The sequence below is a fragment of the Chanos chanos genome, chromosome 6, assembly GCF_902362185.1.
Source record: "Chanos chanos chromosome 6, fChaCha1.1, whole genome shotgun sequence".
Lineage (NCBI taxonomy): Eukaryota > Metazoa > Chordata > Actinopteri > Gonorynchiformes > Chanidae > Chanos > Chanos chanos.
In genome coordinates, this window is record NC_044500.1 from 38271266 (window position 1) to 38296231 (window position 24966).

General features: G+C 42.2%; 2 protein-coding genes across 4 annotated transcripts in view; both read left to right on the top strand.

Annotated features, from left to right (window-relative positions):
• srgap2 (SLIT-ROBO Rho GTPase activating protein 2) overlaps positions 1-4977 on the top strand; it is a 74120-nt gene extending 69143 nt beyond the window's left edge. For 2 of the 3 annotated variants that reach the window (XM_030776372.1, XM_030776373.1), the window contains 5 exons: positions 1380-1459; positions 1891-2089; positions 2424-2576; positions 2772-3090; positions 4071-4977. In XM_030776372.1, coding sequence (XP_030632232.1) covers positions 1380-1459; positions 1891-2089; positions 2424-2576; positions 2772-3090; positions 4071-4544 — 1225 coding nt within the window. In that variant the 3' untranslated portion in view covers positions 4545-4977. The remainder of the gene's footprint in view (positions 1-1379; positions 1460-1890; positions 2090-2423; positions 2577-2771; positions 3091-4070) is intronic. The other variant, XM_030776374.1, reaches the window with a different exon arrangement.
• A 12071-nt stretch (positions 4978-17048) lies between these two features.
• Positions 17049-23628, top strand: ikbke (inhibitor of nuclear factor kappa B kinase subunit epsilon). Its single transcript, XM_030776376.1, has 18 exons — positions 17049-17166; positions 17442-17623; positions 17949-18109; positions 18310-18420; positions 18742-18921; positions 19086-19282; positions 19597-19655; positions 19788-19879; positions 20128-20229; positions 20507-20564; positions 20833-20945; positions 21171-21247; positions 21781-21820; positions 21927-22028; positions 22190-22286; positions 22654-22745; positions 23277-23348; positions 23552-23628. The coding sequence occupies exons 1-18, from the start codon at positions 17064-17066 to the stop codon at positions 23613-23615; spliced, it is 1902 nt and encodes a 633-aa protein (XP_030632236.1). The 5' UTR covers positions 17049-17063; the 3' UTR covers positions 23616-23628.
• Positions 23629-24966: the final 1338 nt, after the last annotated feature.

Below are 24966 nucleotides of genomic sequence, written 5' to 3' on the forward strand. Positions count from 1 at the left end.
GGGCAGATCAAACTCTTCCTCACTATTAAGCCGCACTGTGCACCATGATCTCATTGCATGGATTGTAGATCAGGATTCCGTCATGAGGCACTCTGGGAACTGTTTCTCGTCCAGTCGGCCTGTCAGGTCCAGTGCCTCTCTGGCCCAATAGGCATGAACATGCACTCTGCCAACAGAGAGCAGATCCCATCTTACTGTACACACACAGCGACTGGATTATCACTTCATTTGTCTATTTTCAAGAGCTGCTCATTTGTGCTGCTCTTCCCCTTCTGCAGCTTTGGTCATTAACCTTGAATTTATGCCCAGAGGCCGTGTGTGAGAACATTGTCAGAGACACATTGAATATATCAGTGGACTGCGCATTTGTTGAATCTAAAATGCGCCCACTGTATACGAGAAGGGCTTTGTGGTTAACACTCCAAAAATGATCTGGCCTGAAGTAGTAACTGACCCAAATACTGGTCAAATGTAACATGCTATGTGGTTGCCATTTAGCCTGTGTTTCTTTGGCAGTTCAAAGCAATATATAGAATATAACTGTCTGAACATTTTTTTGGATTTACTAATGCTTCCAAGTAAGACTAGTGTAATTATCTCTATACCCAAACATGGTTATTAATATTCCACACCAGTCTCTCATAGCCTTTTCCTATGAACGCCCTTACTCTAATCCTCACTGTTTTTTAGCTAATGCTGGCAGGTTTGATTTTTAATGATCTCATTATTAGTAGACGTGCCGGCGCTAGACTTTCGGGGGGGGTTCTTTTAGGGCTGAGTGGAGGAATGCATTGTTTTCTGTGGTCACTCTCTACGCACCATATGTGTTCAGTTCTAAGATACATCAGTACAGAAGAGAACACTGTTCTCAATGTGATGCTTACGCCTACAATGGGCTGCACAACAGAGATGTAACAGGAGGGTCAAAGCAGTGTCACAGGCCACAGCGAGGCCCGTCTTTGATGTTGTTATCTGTGTTCTGTTTCCTATTTTCCTTCAAAGTAGCAGAAACAGGCAGCTGTTTGAACCTGAGAGTGAGAGAAAGAGAGAGAGAGAGAGAGAAAGAGAGAGAGTCTCTGAAGCACTGATAGCCGTCCTCTAGCGGTCCCACAGTACTGTACTGTATCTAATCTTACTCTGTACAAGGTTTACAAGGGCCCTATGTGCTAAAGGATTAAATGTATGCATCACAAATAGCCTGTTAATTAGTATATTTCTGAGCTGTCTCTCTCATCTGTAGAGTCGCTCTCATAATGTGAGTGAGTTTAAACAGATTGGGTTGTCTAATGAGTGATGCCCTTCAACCTCTCTTTATTAAGTCCCTCTTGTCATTCTTTCTTTTTTTTTCCCCCTCGCTCTTCTGCCTCTCTCTCATACAGTGATAGTCCACACAGCGAGCCCCCTCTAGTGGACGAACCTGCTCCTGACACGGTTTCTGAGCTGCACAACAGTGATGACGGTCAGTGGAGACTCCAATTCAGCACAATATTAACATGAACTTAACATTTTTCAATTCATGGAGGCAAACTTATGATTGTATTTTAGAGCATTCCAAAGGCATGTGTCTGTCTAATCTCCTCATGGAATGAATTCACCCCGTCAAACACAGACACTTTGTTGCTTAGCATTCCCCTGCTGTTAAACACCTGTACAAACTGCTTCGTGCTTTTCCTAATGCCCCTAATCTGTGCGGCACACCGGAATATCAGCCCTGAAATGAACTTTAAGCTCTAACCTGCCTGGCTTTCCAGAAGTTAACCCGTTTTCCACTTCTCTTGCACTCTTTTCCACCACTCCCCCACCCCCCTGCCTCTCTCTTTCTTCTTTCCCTCTCTTTTTTTTGCCCCCCCCCCCTATCTGTTGTCTTGTGTTTCTACATTTTTAAAGCAGGGTGCTTGAACGTTTCAGAGTCAGACCCCATTGAGGCCATAGCACGCTTTGACTACTCTGGCCGTACCAACCGTGAACTGTCCTTCAAGAAAGGAGCCTCTTTGCTGCTGTACCACCGTGCCTCTGATGACTGGTGGGAAGGTCGACACAATGGCACAGATGGACTGGTGCCACACCAGTACATAGTGGTGCAAGACATGTAAGATCTTAAGATCCTCCAGTACAACCTAAGATGTGTGAGGTTACCACTGTATTGGTGTAAGGTGGTATCTGGCCTGTTAGCAAGTGTCATATTAATCATGTTACTGGAGGTCACCTTTGTCAGCAAGGTTGTATGAAAGTTTACCTCTGTTTCTTTGATCTTTGATGAAGAAATGAAAATGAAGTTTAGAAGTCTAGGACAAATCAGAGGCACTTCCTTTCATTATTTTTCCGTGCAGATAGTGCAAATCCTGTGTAAATGGTAAACGTAGAGCACTGTTTCTGTCAGTGTCTGGGAGCTGTATGTCTGATTTGAGTGTTGCTGGCTGTAGGCCGGATGGTTACACAGGCAGGGGCAGCCCCAAAGCCGACCTGGAGGCAACCCACGAGACGGTGCTACAGGAGGAGAAAGTTTCCGCCCGAGGCAGCGCCAGCTCCCCAACCGGAGGCCATGTCGCAGACATCTATTTAGCCAACCTCAACAAGTAAGTCTCCTGAGATTTGAACTGCTGGATAACAGTATTAGGCTTGTATGGCCAGTGGAACACTCTTTAAATAATATTATTGTGTTTTTGCTAATTCAGCTCAAGTGAGCATCATACTGTCAGTAAAAATTAGAGGACATCAGAAAAATGTACAAAATTCCATCACCCATTTCTGCCATATTCTGTCTTCTGCAGAATGAGAAAACGACCAGAGCCTGGCAATATCCGGAGAACATTCCGGACAGCTGAGGGTCTGGGAGAGGGCTCATCAGGGGCTGTGGGAGGTCTCAGGACTGCTTCCATGCCCGTGGGTGGACTGCCCAAAGAAGGCTCCGACAAACGCCCGGTCAGCGCTCACAGTGTACTGAACTCCGTGGCGCGACACTCTTCGTTAAAGACCAAGGTAGAGAGCCCCCAGTTTCGCAAGGCAACCCCAGCCGGACGCTCCAAGAGCTTCAGCAACCACCGTCCCTTGGACCCCGAGACCTTTACCCAGGTGGAGCACAGCTCTCAGGTCAGTTGTCAACATGTGCTCACACTGCGTGTCTCTGTATAGGACATACTAACAGGAAGGACCCCAGTCACATGTTATATGAAACTGAATGTGATGTGACAGACGTGAGTCCTAGCAGTGAAGTCTTTAAAAAAGGAAAAAAATACACTAGAAAAATCCAAACCATCTAAAGGCTCTTTCATTCAAAGTCTTTACTCTGAAAGGACTCAAAGTTACTGTGATAAAAACGCCATATATGGACCAGTATGGGAGTCTAGTTTAGAATCCCAGGTTTCTGTTAAAGCACTGTCTCATTAAATATTGATCCTCACCAGCCTCTCGAAAGATACTTTTCAATTACTCCTGTCAGTTGTTGTTGTTGTTGTTGTTGTTGTTGTTGTTGTTGTGTGCTTTGTTTATTCAGTTGTAATACTCGTTCATTACATTACACAAGACCGTTCATGTTTGCACAAGCTGTACATCTCCCCTTCTCTCTTTTCCTCCCTCTCTGTTTCACCTTTGGGAGCACTGACATGAAGTGGGCTCACGTCTGTGCTCCAGAGTGGACTCTCTGTTGTGTTTGAGGAGTAATTTCATGGCTGGGTTGAGACGAAGGGTCGATCCATACCCCGGCTGTTATTTACTTAGAGCTTCCCTCTGAAAATCACAAGCACTTTTCTTCATCGGCGAGCACACTTTAGAGCTGTTCCTGACATCACGTGTCTCAGACAATAGGCCAATGTTCCCTAACTGTCACTGAGCTTGTCTTCATACGTAGCTATATGGCTAAATATGCTTGTCAGAGGCCACACATTAAATCCAATCGGTTGATTAGACAATACAAGCCTTACATTCATTTACCCCAGTCTGGGGCATTGCTTTAATGTGCTGACTTTATGGGTGAAATAATTAGAGCTGGGGTAACTCTAGAGTAATTAGAGCTAACTGACAATGTTGCAATATGGACTAATTCTCTCCCTATATCTGTTCTCCTCTCTCAGGACATTGAGGCAACAATGAACACTGCTCTGAATGAGTTGCGGGAGCTGGAGAGGCAGAGCAGTGTGAAGCACGCTCCTGACGTGGTGTTGGACACTCTCGAGCAGCTGAAGAGCGGAGGCGCCTCAGAGCCTTCTAGCCCACTCCATTCCCGCCTGCTGCGTGAGGTGGATTCACCCCAGCATCCTCTCCAACGCAGCGCCAGCTCTGCCAGCGACATGCCCAGCACCTTCCGCCCAGGCAAGAGCGCCGGGCCCAAGAGCCCACTGCCAACCTCCACCTCTTCAGCATCTCCGTCATCTTCCTCCACCTCCTCTTTTCGAGACAACAGGCCTCCCGCCACCCGGCCCAAGCCCGTGGTCTTTCCCAAGAGCAGCTCCTCAGGGGGCAGCCCAGCCATGGGTTCTCCCACCACCACCATTCCCCCAACTCCTCCACCCCCTCCTCCACCTACTGACAAGTCGTGTCCAGTCTGAGGTCTTCATAGCATCAGACCAAACAACGTGTAGCCTGGAACAACTTCCAGTTCATTTTTCTAATAATGATTCCAAACCCTCTCAGAAAAGTGAGAGGAGTTATACTCTACTCTGCAACTTTTTTCTTTTTTTTTTTTTTTTTCCAAAGGGTTGGTGAGGGGTGGAAGGTCACAACAGACATCAGCAAAACTTGGCAGTCTAAGTACTCTCAAAGCTCAACACTGATGTGGAACGCTTGCTTGTGTGAGCATGTGTGTGCGTGCGTGCGTGCGTGCATGCATGTGTGCGTGTGTGTGTGTGTGTGTGTGATCAGCATACACATAAAGGAAGATTGGAGTGACAGCACTGTCTAACCCATGTAAAGTTTTTGTTTTTGTTTTTGTTTTGTTTTTTTTAATGGCAGAGTCCTTTTTTTTAAAAAAAAAAAAAAATAACCACAGATTTTTTTGGTTTGTTTTGTTCTTGGAAGGGTTTTTTTTTTCTTCTTCATCTTCTTCTGATCACAGAGAGCTGTAAATGACCACTCACCCTCTCTCTCTACATTGAAACTGTACCCATAGACTCGCTGCTCAGAAAAGGGGCAAGACTGGATAGGCCAGCCACAAAACAAGCAACTAACTCAACTCACGGCTGGGCCCACTTCATCTTTCAGAATGGATGGCATAGGATTGCGGTGAAAAACAAATTTATTATGTGTATTTAAAAAATGCAGCTTCTGTAGTCCTGATTACCACATTTTGTCAGGATAGGGTACACTGGATGTGCCCTCTTCACATATCATTTTGGGAAAGCTTGTTTCCTTAACTGAGGATGAGTGCCAAAAAAACATTGAATGACTCACTGGTTATGTCTACTAACAACTTTTCTCAACAGTAATGCCAGCATAGCCGATAGGAAGTGTGAAACCGCTTGCTTGCACCACTTGATATAAAAGAAAACAATTAATATCCTGTAAAATCACAATACATAACAGTAATACTAGTCAATAGATACTTTGTTAAAAAAAATTATAACAGTACCACTAATCAAAAACTCACTGTGTATAAGGCTGGGTTGTTAGCCACTGCATCTCTTTAACACTGACAAAATACAGAGCGCTAGTTATTCACTGTAAAGCATTCCAGTGGTATAACCTTTTTGCGGCCTGTTTCATGTAGAACTTTCATGCAATGTTAAGGTTGTGTTGCACAGACGTGCTTGTAATAAGATACATACACACAGGATGTGCTTGGGGAAACATTGTGATGAATAGGCCAGTCTGGTTGTGTAGTGTACAGTGATATCTGTTATTCACTGCCTCTGCTTTGCATGGTGAGCGCTATGCGGGCACTCAAGCCTTTCAATTTTACAGCAGATCCAAAAGCACCTCTTAGGAACTCAACAGACACTCATTGTTCTTCAGTAACCTGTCAGTGGTTAAATATAGAAATACATAAACTTAAAAAAAAACAACAAAAAAAAACCGAACGAACAAACAAATGAACAAAAAAGGGGGGAGGGTATGTTTTATTGATCGATGTAAGAGGCAGGATTATAACTGGAAAATGTAAAAGGAGGAATGCTTTGTGAAATTTTCAATCAAATGGTTGTTTAAAATAGAAGCACAAAATGATATCCCCAACATTGCTTGTATATTGAAAAAAAAAAAATTCCATTCTGGATTTTGCTTCACTTCTCTTAGACCTTCCAATGGCTCCAAGTTTTGTGTTTCTACTATATGTTTGGGTGTATGTCTGTGTAAAGTTCTAAGGAGCCTGACAGAAGCTACAAGAGAAAGTTTTACAGCTCAAAAAGGGAAATACAGCTTTCCTTCGGATGATTGGACCAGACAAAGAGGAAAACGTTCAAAATGCCAGCTGCTTTCTCTTTAAGCCCATGGTTCTTTTCTGAACTGGGAAGTTGAGTGGACCTTGAAATCACAAATTTCCAGTGGAAAGGCAGCTGAGGAGGAATCTTGGGCGATAGGATGGATGTCTGAGGCAATAACTTATGACTGTTAAATTTATAACTTGCTCTCTACCATGATGTCCCTCTCGCTGAGTCCTGGAACAAATCGTCTTTTTTCTGCCTTGTCAGGAGAATTTTAAGAATAGAAAGCCAGAGTTACTCTAATGTCTGACAATCTAAACCCTTGTGCTTTTCCTCCTCTCTGCTAATTGTCCATTTTAGTACCAAATGCTTACACTATACGTGTTCATTTGCCTAGAAATTCTGTGTAATGGAATAGATTTTGGCTCTGTGGTTGAGTAGGAGGATAGAAATGACACAGGAAATTCATTAGCAAGAATATGGAGGATTAAGGCAAAAAAAAAAAAATAGCATGAGCAAATTCTATCAGACATTGTCATAGCAGGACACAGAGCCAAAATTCAAAGTCTGTGACATTGGTCCTGTTGAATTCAGCCGTCTAGGGCTTTTTTTTGGCTGGAGTATTGGTGCCTGTATCTGAGGATCCCTTTATCAGGATGAATCTGAGTGGAAAAGGGATGTCAAAGCAGCTAATTGCTCAGGCATGTCTTTAACAGTCTTAGGTCAGATCTTTTTACTAACGCAATGCTACTTTTCATGGACTCTTATGTGGTTGATGTTGCATTTTCAACTGTCTTAACAGGTGGTTACATTTACCCCTAGATATATAATTGAAAGTATTCTCTATGTGTTGTTCCTAATACCTCACTTGGCAACTGGAAGCTGTCCTTTCAAGTTGTAGGGGAAAAGGCATTAACATGCATAAATGCATTATGAACTCATGGGGATTGCTTGGTGGTTTTCTTATTTACGTGTATTGTCAGAACCATGCTGTTGGTGTCTCAGTTTTCACATAATCCTTTTCCAATATGAAATCAATCATTATGCACTTGAATCTGCATCGTATGTTTGTGAACCGTTTGAGTGAGGATTGTTTTCATTTATTAATCATAACTATTGGTAAATATGTATTTTCTGTCCATTTTAAAAACAAGACCTGAAAATTAATTGTCTTGTCAAATATATTTATAGTTGTCCATTCAAATGTCTGTTACCAGAGGAAACCTGTGTTCAGATGTACTTTGTATATACAATGTTGTACATTACAGAGGTACATTCTTTTTTCTTTCTTTCTTTTTTTGGGTACAATATTGTACAGTAATAGCAATAGTAGTTTACTCTCATAGACATTATATAATTCCAATTCCATGTGTAGGTCTTGTAGTAAACATTTTTTAAATAAACATTGCTTGCTATAAACATCCCTGACCTGGCATTATAACTTATTAATTCCTCAATATATATAAGGAGTGTTCTTTCACTGAAATTTCTGACAATCATATCTGGGCATGGTTCAACAGTATAGTCACTGATTGGTTGATTTATTTATTTACTGATTTATTACTGGTTTACCTTTGCCATCAGGCATGGTACCATATGCTAATGAACTAGGTTAGTATAGATTTAGATGCATAACAAATACATAATACTGGTTAACACACTATCTTCATTGAAGAAATTAAAAAAAGGAAGAAATATATTTTTGACATACTGTCAATATGAATAGCTAAAATGTTAAGCTGCTGAGTTTTTTTTTTTTTTTGTAGTCTACGGGATGAAGCCGTTAGAATTTAATCATGTTAAGGGTCTTGTAATTTCAGGCGTGGAATGGGATTTGAATCCTGGTCTTTTGAACCAAGGGTGAAAGGCTCTACTGATTGAACTTTTCTCAGGTATTGAAAAACCCAAAAGCAGAGGCTGGCACAGGAAGTCAGGTTCAAGTTTTAATGAAATCCAAAGATGACAAAAAAACAGAAAAAAAAAGTACATAGGGAAATCCAAAATTGGCAAGACACTCAAAAGTAATTCTAGAACATACAAAAAAATTCAAGGAGGCAAAAAAAAAAACTTTTCTCGAAAAGGCACAAAACAAGGCGAAAGGTAATTTCACAGAACAATAGAGGGCTTACTCACAGGGGTTCAATAGGCAAAGACTGAACAAAGACAGACACAGTAAGGGCAACTTAAATACACAGATGAAACAAGACAGGTGAAACACATTAACTAAATGGCTAAATACACAGATGAAACAAGACAGGTGAAACACATTAACTAAATGGCTGACAAAAGTCCTCAATGGTACCATCTGGTGGCCAAAGGCTGTATAGAGGTCCAAAACCTGACAGGACCCCAACCCATTAGGAACGTCTCCTGATGTTCCCAACAGGACGATCAGGATGCTGAGCATGGAAATCCCGGAGTAGGTCCTGGTCCAGAATATCCCCCTGACCATAACCTTCCCAGTCAACGGGGTACTGCACACCACCCTGGACTCTGCGAGACTCCAATAGGTGGCAGACCGTGTTGGCAGGCTGACCTCCGATGATTTGGGATGGTGGAGGGGGTTTAGGGGCAGGGGCTAGGAGGCAGAAGATCACTGGCCTCAACAGGGAAACATGAAAAGGTGGGGTTGATCCTCGTGGAGGAGGGCAAATGAAAGTGATAAGTCACTGGGTTGATCCTCCAAACAACCTTAAAGGGACCCACGAAACGTGGAGCCAACTTGCGAGACGCCACTCACAGAGGCAAGTCCCTGGCAGAGAGCCACACTCTCTGGCTTAGCCTGAAAGGTAAGTGCAGGTCTGCACCGGCGGTTGGCCTGTTTCTGATGTTGCTGGGATGCCAGCTGGAGGTTGCATACAGTTCTGCTCCACATCTGACAACACTGCTGAATGAACCACTGGGTAGAGGGGAACCCAACATCAGTTTCTTGGTCAGGGAACAGGGGTGGCTGGGATGGTAAAAAGCAGCAAGCTTTAGAGAAATGGTCAACAATGACTAGAATGACTGAATTACTTTGGTATGGAGGCAAGCCAGTAATGAAGTCAAGAGAGATGTGAGACCAGGGTGACCGGGGAACAGGCAGAGGATGGAGGAGCCCTTGAGGACGGAGGCATGGATCCTTGTTTTGAGTGCAGATCTGGCAGGCTGGGATGAATGCGCTAACGTCCTCCCTGATGGTGGGCCACCAGAAGCAACTCTGCATGAACTCCAGAGTCCAGTTAACTCCAGGGTGACAGGTGAGGTGGGAGGAGTGACCCCACTATGGGACCTGGGAACGGACAGAAGCAGGAACAAAGACAACCCACTGGGCCCCCCCCCCCACCCAGGATCAGGATTACCTCACAGACCCTGTCTAACCACAGATTCTAACCAGAGATTCTATGCCCCACTGCCAGGGGCCACAATCTTGGAGCAGGGCAGAATGGGTCTTTCCATGGTGTCAGAACAATCCTGAAGAAGGACTCAGGACAGGGCATCAGGTTTCTGGTTCTTGGAACCCAGTCGATAGGAAAGGGTAAACTGGAAGTGATTAAAAACCAGAGCCCGTCAGGCCTGGTATGGGTTGAGGCATTTGGCCTGCTGGATATGCTGTAGGTTTTTATGGTCTGTCCAAACTACAAACGGAGGTTGAGCTCCTTCCAGCCAGTGCCTCCATTCTTCGAGGGCCATTTAACTGCAAGCAATTCCCTGTATCCCACATCATAATGCCTTTCTGAGGGTGACAGCCAGCGAGAGAAAAAGGCACAAGGGTGAATCCTGTTGTCGGTCCCTCTTTGTAACAGTACCGCCCCTACTCCCACATCCGCGGCATCAACCTCCACAATAGGTGCTTGGACCGAACAGTTCTAGGATCTCATCCAAAAGGAACTACCCTCTAGGGAGCTCTCCCTAGAACTACATATATTCTAGGGCTTTTTTTCTGTTTGCATTCGCACCGCCAGCAGGAACACTGAGGTAACGTAAGCTGGCCAACTGTGGTATAGCAATGTCACGCTCAGATCTGTGGTTTACATGGCTAACCAGGGTGGCTGCACATTTTTAAGTAAAAATTTAATGATTTTTAAGACTTTTTAAATACCTCTAAAAGTAAAAAATAATACCATCACTGCGGCAAAAGAAATCAACAAACTAGACTACAGTATACACAGTTACTGAGTTATATTGAAGTTGAAAGACAGAAATATTCAGTGTACATTAGATCACATAACTGCCATCTCATTAACGAAAATAAAACTGTATGGCGATACACCCATTCCAATGGAAAAAAAAGTCCCTGTGCATTTACCACCGCAGTAGCAATGAACAACTCAATAGACATAGTACCTTTTCAGGTGCTAGCATAGCGCTTGTGCCTGACACTTGCTCGCTATATGCTTTTGTTTTTTTCCCTTTTCCCCGCCGCAGCTCTTAAATAGTAAGCTGAATAAACACATTCTTCTTCTAAGTTAAAATGTGGATCACAGCCACACAAGCGGACACACAAGCACTTACCGAAGTGGAGTGTACGCTACCTCTTTAACGTATAAACAAATAGATATTGGACGTCGCAGAAATGGTCATTGTTGTGGAATATAAAATACCTGTAAAATAGAACAAAAATAACTATGGAAAAGTTCCTCCGGTGCGAAAGGGCCTAATGAAAACCTGAGTGGGATCGGGAAGGGTCTGGACTGGGAAAAGTTCCTGGAAAGAATTGGCAGCCTCAGGTGAGCGTTTTTCCCCTTGGTGGCAGCTGAGAGTGGAGTGGCTACAGAACTAAAGTTATGGATGAACTTCCTGTAGAAGCTAGCAAACCCCAAAAGCCATTGCACCTCCTTGATGAACTTGTTGTGGCCATTCCCAAACAGCCTCCATCTTTTTTGAATCCATTTGGATGCTCCCCTGACTGATGATACAACCCAGGAAGCTAACCTCTGAGCCATGGACCCCATACTTCTCCAGCTTAACAAAAGAGGTGATTTTTCAGTAATCGCTCAAGGACCTGGCGGACATAGGACACATATTCATGGATGGAGCGGGAAAAAATTAAAATGTCATCCAGGCAGACAAAAACAAATCTGTTCAACAGATCCCAGAGAACATCATTGAGAAGGGCCTGAAAGACAGCAGGGGCGTTAGTGAGTCTGAAGGGCATGACTAGGTACTCATAGTGGCCAGTAGGGGGTGTTAAAGGCCGTCTTCCACTCGTCACCCTCCCTGATACAGACCAGGTGGTATCCATTGCGAAGATCTAGCTGGGTGAATACCGTAACTCCCTGAAGAAGGTTGAAGGTAGTAGTCATAAGGGGAAGCGGGTAGCGGTTTCTCACAGTGATCTTGCTCAGCCCCCGGTAACTGATACATGGGCGAAGACCTCCATTCTTCTTACCCACAAAGAAGAAGCCGGCTCCTGCAAGGGACATGGGGGGGGGGCGAATGATCCCAGATGCCAGTGCCTCCCTGATGTAATCGTCCATGGCAGCACGCTCGGGGCAGACAAAAAGAAAATGCACCCGCTAGAAGGGAATGAACCAGGGAGCAGGTCAACACCACAATTGTAAGGTCAATGGGGAGGCAGGAAGTGGCCTTCTTTTTACTAAAAACCTTTTTAAGATCATGGTACTGGGAAGGGACTCAAGATAGGTCTAGGGACTCAGGTGACTCAGGAGAAATTACTGGGGTACTCGGGAAGAGGCAGGTGGCCGAACACATAGGACCCCACTCCAGAACTGAACCTGTGGACCAGTCTATATGGGGGTTATGACGAATTAACCAAGGGTGCCCTAAAACCACTGGAAACTCGGGAGACTGGATAAGATAGAATCACACCTCTTCCTGGTGTTGCTGGACAGACATGCATAGTGGAGAGGTGCACTGGCAGATGTTACCCTGGTCTAGCAGCCGACTGTCTAAGGCAGTAACAGTTAAAGAAGAAGAGAGGAGAGAGCTAGGAACCCCAAAGGAGTTGGCTAAAGAAATGTCCATAAAATTGCCTGCAGCCCCAGAGTCCACAAAAGCCTTAAGGTGGTGCATTTTTTCTCCCCCCAGGAAACAGAAATGGACAAAATTAGACCCGAGTAAGCACAAGCGGGAGTGAGGGTAGCTCCCGTCACAGCCCTCCCTCTGCTGGATGGGGTCACACTTTTCCTGAAAGATCTGGGCTGAGCAAAAGTGACCTGACCTTCCACAGCACAGGCAACCCTTCTTTATTCTGCGTCCTCGTTCATCTGGGGAGAGGCGGGTGCATCCCAGCTGCATTGGTTCAGGGGCCTCTTGAGATTGCTCGGTTGTGTCTTGGGGACTTGAGCTGGATGAAGGTCTAAGATAGGGTGAGAGAATGTTAGACCCACGGGCTCCAGCTCTCTCCTGTAACTGGTTGTCCAGGCAAAAAGTCATCTCAATGAGGTCCTCTGGGTTATGCACCCCCACTGGAAGCAATCTGAAAGACCATGTTGGTACGTTGCCATCAGAGCCTCTTGGTTCCAGTGACTCTCTACTGCCAAAGTCCTGAACTGGATTGAATAGTCTGCCACACTATCAGAACTGCGTTTGAGATGGAGTAGCTTCTTGGCAGCTTTGTGACCACAGGAGGGATGGTAAAACACCTAGCGGAACTCCTCCATTAATGACTGTTAACTTGTGCAGGTCTGGGACTGCTCCTCCCATATGGCAGTAGCCCAGGCAAGGGCCTTTCTGGTTAGAAGGCCACCCAGGAGCGATCAGTAGGGAAGGAGGAAGGCTGAAGCTCAAAAGTGAAAGAGCACTGGGTAAGGAAGCCTCAACAATCACTAGAATTTCCATCATACTGCTGGGGAGCTGGGAGACGAGGCTCCACTGGTGCTGGAGCTGGAGTTTGGTCAAGGAGGAGAAGGGGGAAGAGGGGTGGTACCTGCTTGAATTTGCACAGAAAGATGCTGCAGTTGTTAGAATCTCACTGAATGGCTTGTCACGCCTGATAATCAAAACTTCTTGATGTGCAAGTCTGTCCTCACAGCGTTGCACAGAGGTGTCATGGCTGGTTAAAGCGGCCATCGGGTTTTGCAGAGCTGGTGTTTCAGACTCAGATGAAAAACCCAAAAGTAGAGGCTGGCACAGGAAGTCAGTTTTAAGTTTTAATGAAATCCAAAGTTGAAAAAGCAGAGAAAAAAAGTACATAGGGAAATCCAAAATTGGCAAGACACTCAAAAGTAATTCTAGAACACAAAAAGATTCAAGGAGGCAAAAAAAAAAAACAGTTCTCAAAAAGGCATAAAACAAGGCAAAAGGTAATTTCACAGATTAACAGAGGGCTTATTCGCAGGGGGTTCAACACCTTCCGCCCTGTGAGGGCTGGGATAGGCTCCAGGACCCTGATTAGGATAAGCAGCTTAGATAATGAGTGAGTGAGTGAACAAGGACAGACACAGTAAGGGCAATTTAAATACACAGATCAAACAAGACACAAGTGAAACACATTAACTAAATGGCTAACAAAAGTCCTCAATGGCACCATCTGGTGGCCAAAAGCTGTATAAAAGTCTCAAACCTGATGTGTGTAAAATAGTGGGAACTGTCACCCATTATTTTGGCTACCATGCTTGAAGGAAGGGATCTCAGTGACTTAAAAGGATGGCTGCTGGGCTGAGTTTGGCAGGAGCTTTAGTGACAAAGACTGCTAGGGAACAGTGGCTAAAGTGTTGTTGGAATGGAAACCCAACCTGAAGTCATATTCCCCAATGGCTGGAAGTGCATACCTCTCCATCATGATGTTCATTGGTTCAGTATTCACAGCAAAACATGCGAACAAATCTGAATCAGGTTCATTCACTTCATTCCCAACAAGCAGACAAGAGCAAGCATAGTACATGTCCAAAAACCTTCAGGCCTGAGTATTTGTTTCCCAAAGTAAAAGGTTGCAACAGCTCTTATGATGTGGAATGCTCTTTCCTGGCATGGTTTAGATTTGATGACCCCACGGAGGTGAAGAGAAACTCTAATTACCACAAAACCATTCTGAGTCATCACTTTCATCTGGCGGAGAAATATTTCTTCACTGATCAGAATAGTCTGTTCAGGGACAACAATCCCCTCATTCACAGGGCATGAGTGGTCACTGCATGGTTAGATCAATAAGAAAATAATGTAAACCATGTGTCCTGATTATGCAGGTGATGAGCTGTTAACTCAAATGAACCTGAGATTGCATTTTCAACCATCGGGAATAGTGGAAAACCATTGGAAGAACAGTTTTCCTTCCTCCAGTGGAGCCCAGGCACTTGTAGGATCTACACCAAAGGCAACTGCAGCTGTCCTGGGCTAATGGTGTACCAACACCCTATCAAGAGTCTTAATGTTAGTCTTATTGGCTTATTAACCATCACCTAGACAGTTTCTTAGTACAGTATGCAGTACTTGAGGATCTGAGAGAGGGACAAGTGTCTTTGTGCGTCAAATGCCATCACATGGATAACCACTGAAATGACAAGCACAGAGAAACATAACAGCTTTCTATATGGTTCCAAACAGTCCAGCCATAGTTTGGACCACTGAGCGCAGATTTAGCAAAATTTGAAATATTCCATATACTTGTGTACATATATATATATATATATATATATATATATATATATATACACACACACCAGATAAACTATATTGTAATTTGCTGAAAAGTCCATCTGATGCGTTTTTATAAGTCAGATAAAATATTGATCATTTTTGCGTTCTGACTTAGGAAGAATAACAGCCTGTGCCATTTTTTTATCACAGTTGAATATGTCAATATACAGTTGAATCATTACTTTCTGGAAAAAAGTATCAACGTAAAAAAAAAGAAAGAAAAAGGAACACTTAGTCTAGTTTCGAAATGGTATGCGCAAATATACTTTCTGCATACGTGACATGCTTAGTCTCCATATGAGTTGTTCTGTCATGGGGAAATTTTGACAGACTAAGCACTTCACATCCTGTAGCAAGTACTGCAGTGAAACACAAGCGACTGCTCAACACTAGAGGACGTCATCTTTCTCATAATTGGTTGAACTTCAGAATTTTAATGTTGAATTAAGTTGTTCCAATGAAGAAACACGCTAGAAAGTAAAACAAATCAAGCCTCTTACACTGACGAACCGTGGGAGGTGACTTCATCTGTGGCTACGTCCTCAGCATGCTTAAGCAGAGCCGGAGTTTCCTGGAGGTGCTGTGCCTTTAAAAAAATCTTTCACTTATTCAAGGAAGTTGTTTGTTACTAAACTGAAACCTCGTTGAAACTCGATTTTGGATATGATTAATCCACAGATGAAGCAGTGTCCCTGAATCGCGCTCTGTGAAGTGCAGTACATTGTCTAGAATGTGTCCATTTAAGAAAAACAACGGGTTTCTTGTCGGTCATTTCAGGACCCCTGTGTCATCAGGGTGTAGGAGTTGATGAGAGGTAGGAGTCGAGTGTCAGAATTCGTATTGTTCGTATTTTAAGTGTGAAGTCTTAAAAGTAATAGACTTTTGAGACACATTGTAAAACATAATGATATGCTTTGAGCATTAAACCTGCTTTTCGACTATTGATGTTTCAAGCTCCGTCCGTTGAAACTTTCAGCGATACAGGAGGATAACTAAACATCGCTTTTATTTACCTTGAACAGGTCACGAAGGGAGGAAGTTCTCTATTCCTTTAGAACGTTTTTGCGCTGTACTAGCTGAAGCACCAGGCGCGTCCATTAAAGCTATCATATCTACTTTTATATATCTGACATTAATCATATGTTTTCACCTTACTTCTAAAAGTTTATATTTATATTTATATTTATATTTATATTTATGAGAGTTTATATTAAGTATATAGATATATATAGATATATCTACATAACATTGCCAATCAAAATTGAGGTGATCGTTCTGCGCTGAAGATATTGTTTTGGTGTTTAGATAGAATTACGTATCATTAGAGCTTGATGTTTACAGACTGTAAGAAACGTGAGCGCTATCAATTGTAGCACCGTGACGGGAGAATTACACAACTATGCATGATTTGCATATAGTCTGTCATGCTAGTGGGAACACGTTAGCGTATAGACCAGAGGGCAGAATAATTTCTGAGCAAAACATTTGAATAATTTGTAGGGCTCCCATTCTTGAACTCAACAGATCCACGGCTGTGTTCTCTATAATGGCAACAATGTTAGCAAGTACAGTCAATCATCTTTGGTCCCTCGATGATCTCCTTGGTCAAGGGGCAACTGCAAGTGTGTACAAAGCCCGGAACAAGGTAAATTTGTCTTTAATTTGCATTCAGGCATCTTTCTGTGAAGCTTTAACCAGGTTTGTGCTCTTTTAGAGCTTTAACACCAGCTATGCTACTTAAAAAAATGTCTGACTGTTCAGTTTCCTTTTGTCTCTTTGAAGAAAACAGGTGAGTTGGTCGCAGTTAAAGTTTTTAACATGGTGAGCTACAACAGGCCGTATGAAGTACAGATGAGAGAGTTTGAGATGCTTAGGCGTCTCAATCACGTCAACATCGTCAAACTCTTCGCTGTGGAGGAGGTAATTATCTGATGTGGTTTATGATTGTCATTTGATGTTTGCAGCATACATGATAGTACTATACTGACTAGCACTGCAGTCACTGTTTGGATTTACAAGTTTTTAGAATCACATTAAAAGCTGCATTTTATGTTTTGTGTGCTGAAATATGTGAGGTGTTCTTCTTTGCTCTGTCAGATGCACATGAATTCAAAGCAGAAGGTTCTGGTGATGGAGTACTGTTCTGGAGGCAGCCTACTGAACCTGCTGGAGGAGCCTGAAAATGCCTTCGGTTTGCCAGAGGCTGAGTTTCTCATTGTGCTAAAGTGTGTCGGTATGTGACTGGGACTATATGGGTTACCTTCTCTCCTGATTTGGTGTGATTATTTAATCATTTGGGTACGCTGAAAAGTTTCAGTGGAAGTCTGATGAATGACAGAAAAGTAGGTGAGGTGATTGTATTTTCTTAGAAATATAAAATGTATGAAATTATATGATATATGAAATTTTTAATGTAGTAACAGTGAGGCTATGAGACTTTTGGGGCCTTTTAGCCTTAAATGCAGTTAGTCTGAATAATTCCTCATGCTTTTCTTTACTAACATTCAGTCAATGGAATGAACCACTTGCGTGAGAAAGGGGTGGTTCATCGTGACATCAAGCCTGGAAACATCATGAGACAAGTGGGTGAGGATGGCCGCTCCATCTATAAGCTGACAGACTTTGGTGCTGCCCGTGAGCTGGACGATGATGAAAAGTTTGAGTCCATATATGGCACTGAGGAGTACCTGGTGAGAAGTGGAAGAGAGACAACTCTGACATGGAGTAGAGAAGCAATAATTAACAGCTGAAAGAAGTGAAAGAATGCTTCTACTGACTTTACTTTGTTTAGTCATCAACATCTTAATCTATGACTGCAGTGTGACCTCACAGTAGTACTTTCACAAACTCCAAACTTTTTTCTTTTTTTTGTTAAGCGTGAAGGAGCGCTTTTCTGAACTGTAGCGTTTCCATAAAAAAGAAAGAAGAAAAAAGAAAAACACAGAGGCCACAAAGTTGTACTTTGTATATAGTTTACTTGTCTGACTGTATGCTTGTGCTTTGTGCTTTGTTTAGCACCCAGACATGTATGAGCGTGCTGTGCTGAGAAAGCCACAGCAGAAAGCCTACGGTGTGACAGTGGACCTCTGGAGCATTGGTGTCACCTTCTACCATGCTGCTGCTGGCAGCTTGCCCTTCATACCGTATGGTGGCCCACGCAGGAACAAACAGATCATGTAGGAAACCGGTCATGGCTCAGAGCATAGAAACGTGGAGCAGAATCATTATTATGAGGGTGTCCAAGGGACAAATCAATAATGATTTTATAAAAACCATTCAGGGAAAGTTACTGTGCTTCTCTGTGATGCTGTATTCCCTGCATAGTACATGTCTCACTGTGTCTTGATTTTCTTCTGGTGCTTTCTGTAATTGACAGGTATAGAATTACCACAGAGAAGCCCAGAGGTGCTATTGCTGGAGTGCAGAAAGTGGAGGACGGTCCCATTGAATGGAGTTACTCCCTGCCTCATAGCTGCCAGCTCTCAGAGTAAGTGTCATTAGAGAGGAAAACTTGTCACGGTTGCTTTATGTGAAAAAGAGCTGAAAGAAATGAAATTGAGATGAAGCTTATGGTTAAAATGCAACTATATACCTCTCCTATAATTTTATGATTTCGCATTATTTTATAATGTTATTCAGTCATTTACTTGTTTGTAAATTTGTTTATTTATCCATCTGCAACAGGGACTCAACGTAACTTTAAAACCTCTAAACATTATGCCAGAAACCATCCTCTTTGACTGTATCCTCTCAACCCAAATCATATTCTTATAGTGACTCCCGCTGCTCTCTCTGATTTTCTCTGTAGGGGTCTTAAAGCCCAGCTGGTTCCAGTGCTGGCTAGCATCCTGGAGGCCAGCCAGGACAAGTGCTGGGGCTTTGACCAGTTCTTTGTTGCTACAACAGACATCCTTCACCGCGTCGGTGTCCACGTATTCTCCCTGCAGCAGGCCTCAGCACACTGTATCTACATCCATTTCTACAACACGTATGTTTAAAATTAAAAACAAACAAACAAACAAACAAACAAAAAAGAATACTCAAGTTTGAGCATCGAGTATTTCTCTGGTGTTTACACTGTTTAAGACAAAAGTAGGGTCATTCAGTGGTTGTCATTCAGCACTTTCTATGTGCCCCCCCCCCCGTGTCTAGGGTCTCAGTTTTCTTGGAGGAGGTCCAGGCTCAGACTGGAGTAGAACCTGAATTTCAGCAATACTTCTACCAGGGTCATCCCCTCCTCCTGGAGCGCAATATGAAAGTGGTCAACCTCCCCCCCACCTCCGCGGACCGGCCCATCTTCCTGATCAGCAGACGGGTTGAGAAGATTGTGGGACTGCTCCACCGAGAACGTAAAGACCAGTACAGGCCGTCCCACTATGAATATGTCAATAATGAAATATTATGATTTATGCATTATATTACCTATGATGATAATACCGCTGCATATAAGTCACTCATAAAAAAACATTTAAATTATACTGGATCATGTTATCAATAGCTGCGTGACTATGATGAATTCCACATCATTCCCATCACAGTGTTTTAATGGACCAAGGAGCCAGTTATTTGGTTGACTGTACCTCTGACAGGCGGGGCATTTAGACCCAGCCTATGTAGTAAATGACACAGACCTAGCCCTCACCTCTCCACATATTCTTTACAGCTGAGGCACCTGTGATGCCTACGAGATTTGATGTAATGGCAGACTACATTTTCTCCAAGGTAAGTGTCAAGGAAATTGCAGTCCTAGACCTTTCATTACATCTTTTTTAACTTCTTTACTGATATTATTTATGTTTTTCCACATTTCTACAATCATATGCTAAGCCCAATTGTTGTTGTTCTCTCCTTAAGACCATTGTTGGGGTCATTCACCAGTACCTCCGGATCGCTCGTTCCCTACAGAAGTACAGGGCGCTTCTTCTGCAGGGATTCTATAGTTACATGTAAGTGCGCTAATGCTTGTGATGAATTTGCATTGGGTATGATGTCAACTTTGTGACTTTTGACTTTACTGTATTGCATCCCCCATGATGTCATTTTAGTGAATCATACCTCCCATGAGTTGTTTTTTTTTTTCCCACTTTATTTAGAGGTTGATTCCTCATTAAGCTCACATATATTTCCTCTATACTTATAGTGAGAATACTGACTTCTCCATCTGTGTTTCTCTTACTATTTTCATAAAATCCAGTGAGAACACCCGCCTGGAATGCACAAACACAGCACACAAGATTTCCATGGTCAACATGAAGTTCATGTCCTGCCTCAGCGTAGAGAACAAGCTTCAGTCCCTGTGAGTTTTCTTAGTGATTTTTTTATTATTATTATTATTATCATTATTATTATTATTATTATTATTATTATTGTTGTTGTTGTTGTACCATATTATCTGTTCTGGACTGTAAACTTGAGCCATCCAGAGTTTACAGAGATTGTCCAGTGTATCACTGTCATTTAGAAAGTATCACCAAAAACATGCTATGGAATGAACTGTACAAGATACTCTGACTTTTTAAGTTTAATAAAACGGTCATTAATAAATGTCCAAATTTTTTTCTCGTTGCAACCAGAAAACAGTTTCCGTTACAGTTCCCTGACATCCCAGACAACACAAAGAAACTTCGTTTGGTGAGATTCCTTCAAATTAAAATAGGCCACTACACTTGATCTGTAAGTGGGTTAATAAGACAAAAGAGATGAGGGGAAATTGTTTTGCAAACTCTCAAAAACATATAATAGGAACAGAATTTCCTCCTCACATTTTAGGCTGTGTTTTTCTTTACACTACGGTACCATTATTTTTAGACAGAAATGTTGATGATTATGATTGGTCTAGCTGTTTTGAATATGATATTTTGTCATGCAAGCATGTCCTGAAATATGCCAAATTCTCTAGATCCAGGACACCCTTCCTATTTACGGCAGTGGAATCAGAGAATTCCAGAGCAAACTGCACCACCTGCAGGTGGAATTCTCCAAACTCTCTGAGGTGTTGGCTGAAGACAAAAGGTATAGTGCCTGAACCGTTATTAAAACAGAATGGATTATTTATGAACATAAATACAAGAGGAGAGTAAAACTTTTTTCTACAAGAAGACAGTAAAACCTAAAGTGACGTTGTTGCATAGGGATGCATAATATAAATAAGGTCTAATTTTACTGTAGTAAAACACACTCTTTTTTTTCTGATCTGGAACAATGGCCATTCACCTCAAAACTGCCTGATTGATCCAGTTTACAGAAGATGGAAGTTCTGCTTGGAAAAATTAAGTCTGTACACCAGCAGTATCGGAAGGACAAACTGACAGGCAGTAAGTGAATAATTAGTTTTGTGTCTGTATTATGTCTTTATCCTGTGTAAGGTCCAAAGCTTTAGAGGACAGCCCAACACTGTGCTTCTTATTTGAAGCCTTGAGAGAATAAAAAGAAATTTTGATGGTGATAGAGGGATGAAGCCGCACTGTGAATGGTTGAGTATAGAGTTCACATGCTGACTGAATGAGTGACCCATTTCTGTCAGTGGAATAGCTGGATTTCATGAGTAGGCCCAGAGATTATTACTGCCAATTGTTCCCGCTGCAAGAAGCTTGTGCTGCACTGCTTTATCTGATCAAGGGAAAAATGAAAATTTCAAACAGGCATGCGTGAAAATGGGAGGATCATTTTTAGCCATGCTCTGGTGAACTGATAATGTCAGATACAGCTCTCTGGAGACGTGAGTCAGCCAAAGTCAGCTTTAAGAAAGTAGCTTTAAAGAGAGAGCGATCATTGTGAGGTAAGTGTACAGCAGCTAGACTTGTGAAATGTGCAGCTGGAAAAAGCTGATGTATTCTGTCTGTTACAGAGCTCTCTTACAACGATGAGCAGATTCACAAGTTTGAAAAGTAAGTGTTCAACCTCCACTACAACGAGGGTTGTTCTTGGTTTCAGTGAAGGTATCAATAAAGTTTTACACCTCTTTCATTATCATTTACACCTTTTCCATTATAGGATCAATCTGTCCTCGCACATCAAAAGGGTGAAGTCTCTCTTCAGAGACGACTGCATACAGAAGTACAATGATGTACTTGCCACGGCTGAAAATTGGGCCAGGTGAGGTTCTGTGGGAACAGAGGCCGAGACCATGAAATAAAATTTTCCACCACCGGCTATATGATTAAAAAAAAAAGTAAATTTTGCATTTATTAGAGTCACAGTTTATGTTGTGGCACGTATGTGAGCATGTGTATGCATATATGTGTCTATGTTTACAGTGTGCTGCTCGAGATACAGACTAGGTTAGAGGAATGCAGCAGTTTTTTCCTCCAACTAATGGGAGATCTGCAAATGTGTGAGGACTGCCAGGGCAAGGTCAGCATTCTGCAGCTCATCAGAGCATAGCAGAGAGAAAACACACATTAAACTGATTTGTATTGGTAGTACCTAATGCTCCAGGTGATTGAAGCTCAGTAAGACTGTGTTTATAGCTAATGTACATTCCTTTAATTTAACATGCCAACTGATACTGAGCCTGTACTTAATCCAAAACTCCTACTGTCATTTTTAGATGATTATTTGCTACTGATTATTACTTAAGCACCAATATGAAACACAGCTCCACATCAATATGTCAGTGGGGCATTCTGCCTTGTGGTCTGTAAAAGCTTTACTGGTTTTAATTATGACTCTTGACTGGTTTTAATTATGACTGCGCCAACCTCCTCCACATCTGATGCAGGTTTTGGATGGAGTTTTGGCGAAAGCGCTTCAGGAGTCAGTAGGATCAGAAGGCACAGATAAACTAAAGAGTAAAGACCACATGATTCTCAGGTGGGCAATGGAATATAGATCAGTCATGAAGGATACACCAAACAGCCATAATCATACTCCATGTATACTACCCTGTCAATGAACGAGAAAGTTGATGTTCACACATGATTTTTACTCACATTATAGTTTACAATTGGACAGCTCAGGACACCAGATTTTAACACAGATACAGGCATGTACGGATTTGGGTTGTCAGCTAGCTCTAAAGTAACTAAGTTAGGTCTTTGACTTCTCCTAGTAAACATGTGAGTCATTGGCCTAACGCCCGTAACACGTCATTTTGTACCTGCGCTGATAATATAGTGATTACTGACATGTAGTTTAAGTTTGTAATGACTCTTCCAGTACAAAGACTGAGTCACAGGTATGTGGTTAGGAATCTGCTCTGGTCTTAACAATAACCAGTGACAATGGCAAGTAACTGTTATGTTAAATTATCACCATGACTTTTCTGGAGAAATTAGTCAGTTTGTCAACAAGATATTTTGTAAATGCAGAGTTTTGGGGGTTTTTTTGGTTTTTTTGCCTTAGAATGAAACGCCTGAAAGATGAAATGCAGGCTGTGGCAAGAGAACTACAAAATAACAACAGCATGATCGAAAGGTATGGAGATGACTAGCATTGCTGTGTGATGATGAAAATGATACCCACACATTATGCAGTGCAATCTTAACACTCTTACCTTTTAAATGTTTAATATTGATGACTTCGTCTGTGTGATGTATGTCCACTAGCTAGCCATGGCTATATGTTTGTAGGGAGCATGTGCTCACTGTATAATTATATGATTGTCATTTTGTTTGTAGCCTGGGAGCAATGAATGTCAAGATGATGCTAGACCCCACTATACCTCAACCCAAGGGACAATGAAGACATTGGGGAACAGAGAGCACTTTCAGGTGTCCTGACACTCCAAACCGATCACTGAAACAGATCAAATCAGAGAAGAACAGACAAAGCCAGATAAGCAAGAACTGAGTGACAGATCCCATTAGAATAGATCATTGTCTGTCCCTTCTCTTTCTTTGGTGAACCTCTCCAGTTTTATGTATGCTATTTAAGTTTGTTTTTTTTTAAGCTATTGCCTACTTAACATTACTTGGAGACTTACGACTGCAGCAATATTTCCGTGGGCATTCAATAAATGAAATGCTGACGTCTCTGCATTTTGCCGACACAATCATCTGGTTATTGCTCGGCACTGTCTTTAAGTGTTTCTGTTTTAGAATTGCCTCACTTTGAAACTGATTCTGTTTTGAAAAATAACTATGTTTCATCACCAGTGTAACTACTGTATTGATTTGCTGACAAACGTCAGTAGTTCTCGAGCAAAGGATGGTAAAGCACAGCTGCCCAGAATTGAATACCCAACTCCCATCGTCTGTACCCTGCTCATGTCGTTTTTAGGATGCGGCAGATCTTTTTTGAATGTGAGGAATTTTTATTATCCCTGTTACCCACTATTCACTGCTCTTTTATTTCATTTATTTTCCCACACTCCGTTTAGGCTGTTTGTCAACTGTTCACTTTATTTCCTAAGACTGTGTGTGATGTTTATTTGTCAATTATCTGGTAGATGCAATATCTTGTTTGAAATAAATATTTGTTTTACATGTATATATAGATTCCATGGACTTATTCAAAAACAAGAATTATGACAGAATTCATGGATCATTTCACTACCAAAAAACCATTGGATCTTTCCACTGCAAAAAAATATAAACATGTATAAATGCATGTATATATGAATGTTTGCAATGCATAGCATGATCTCAATCTGGTAAGAAAACAGTACAAACAAGAACTGTCGATTGGTAAAGGCTATCTGTGAGCTGTATCACCCCTAACAGAGGTCACAGTCTGTTAAAACACAATGCTCAATGTCACATCACATTTACAGAACTCGTAATTGTATTCAGAAACCCTGTCTAATATAAACTCCCCTTTTTAACCATGGGGAGTGTTTCCACAGAGAGTAACTCTACATTTATTTCACCATGAAACAATGAATGTTGAAAGTGAAAGATAGGCCAGGCCTGTTCTGTCTTGTCACGAGAAGAGAATGTTTTGCAACACTGTTTGGGGAATTCCTCTCTCTCAGGGGGACTACTGAGTGACCTTGAGAGGCAGGTCTTGTGGTTTAGCTTGACAGATTGTGTGTTTTCATGGAAATTTTGTATATTTCCTCCTGGTATTTAAAACAGTTTTACATGTTCCCCTT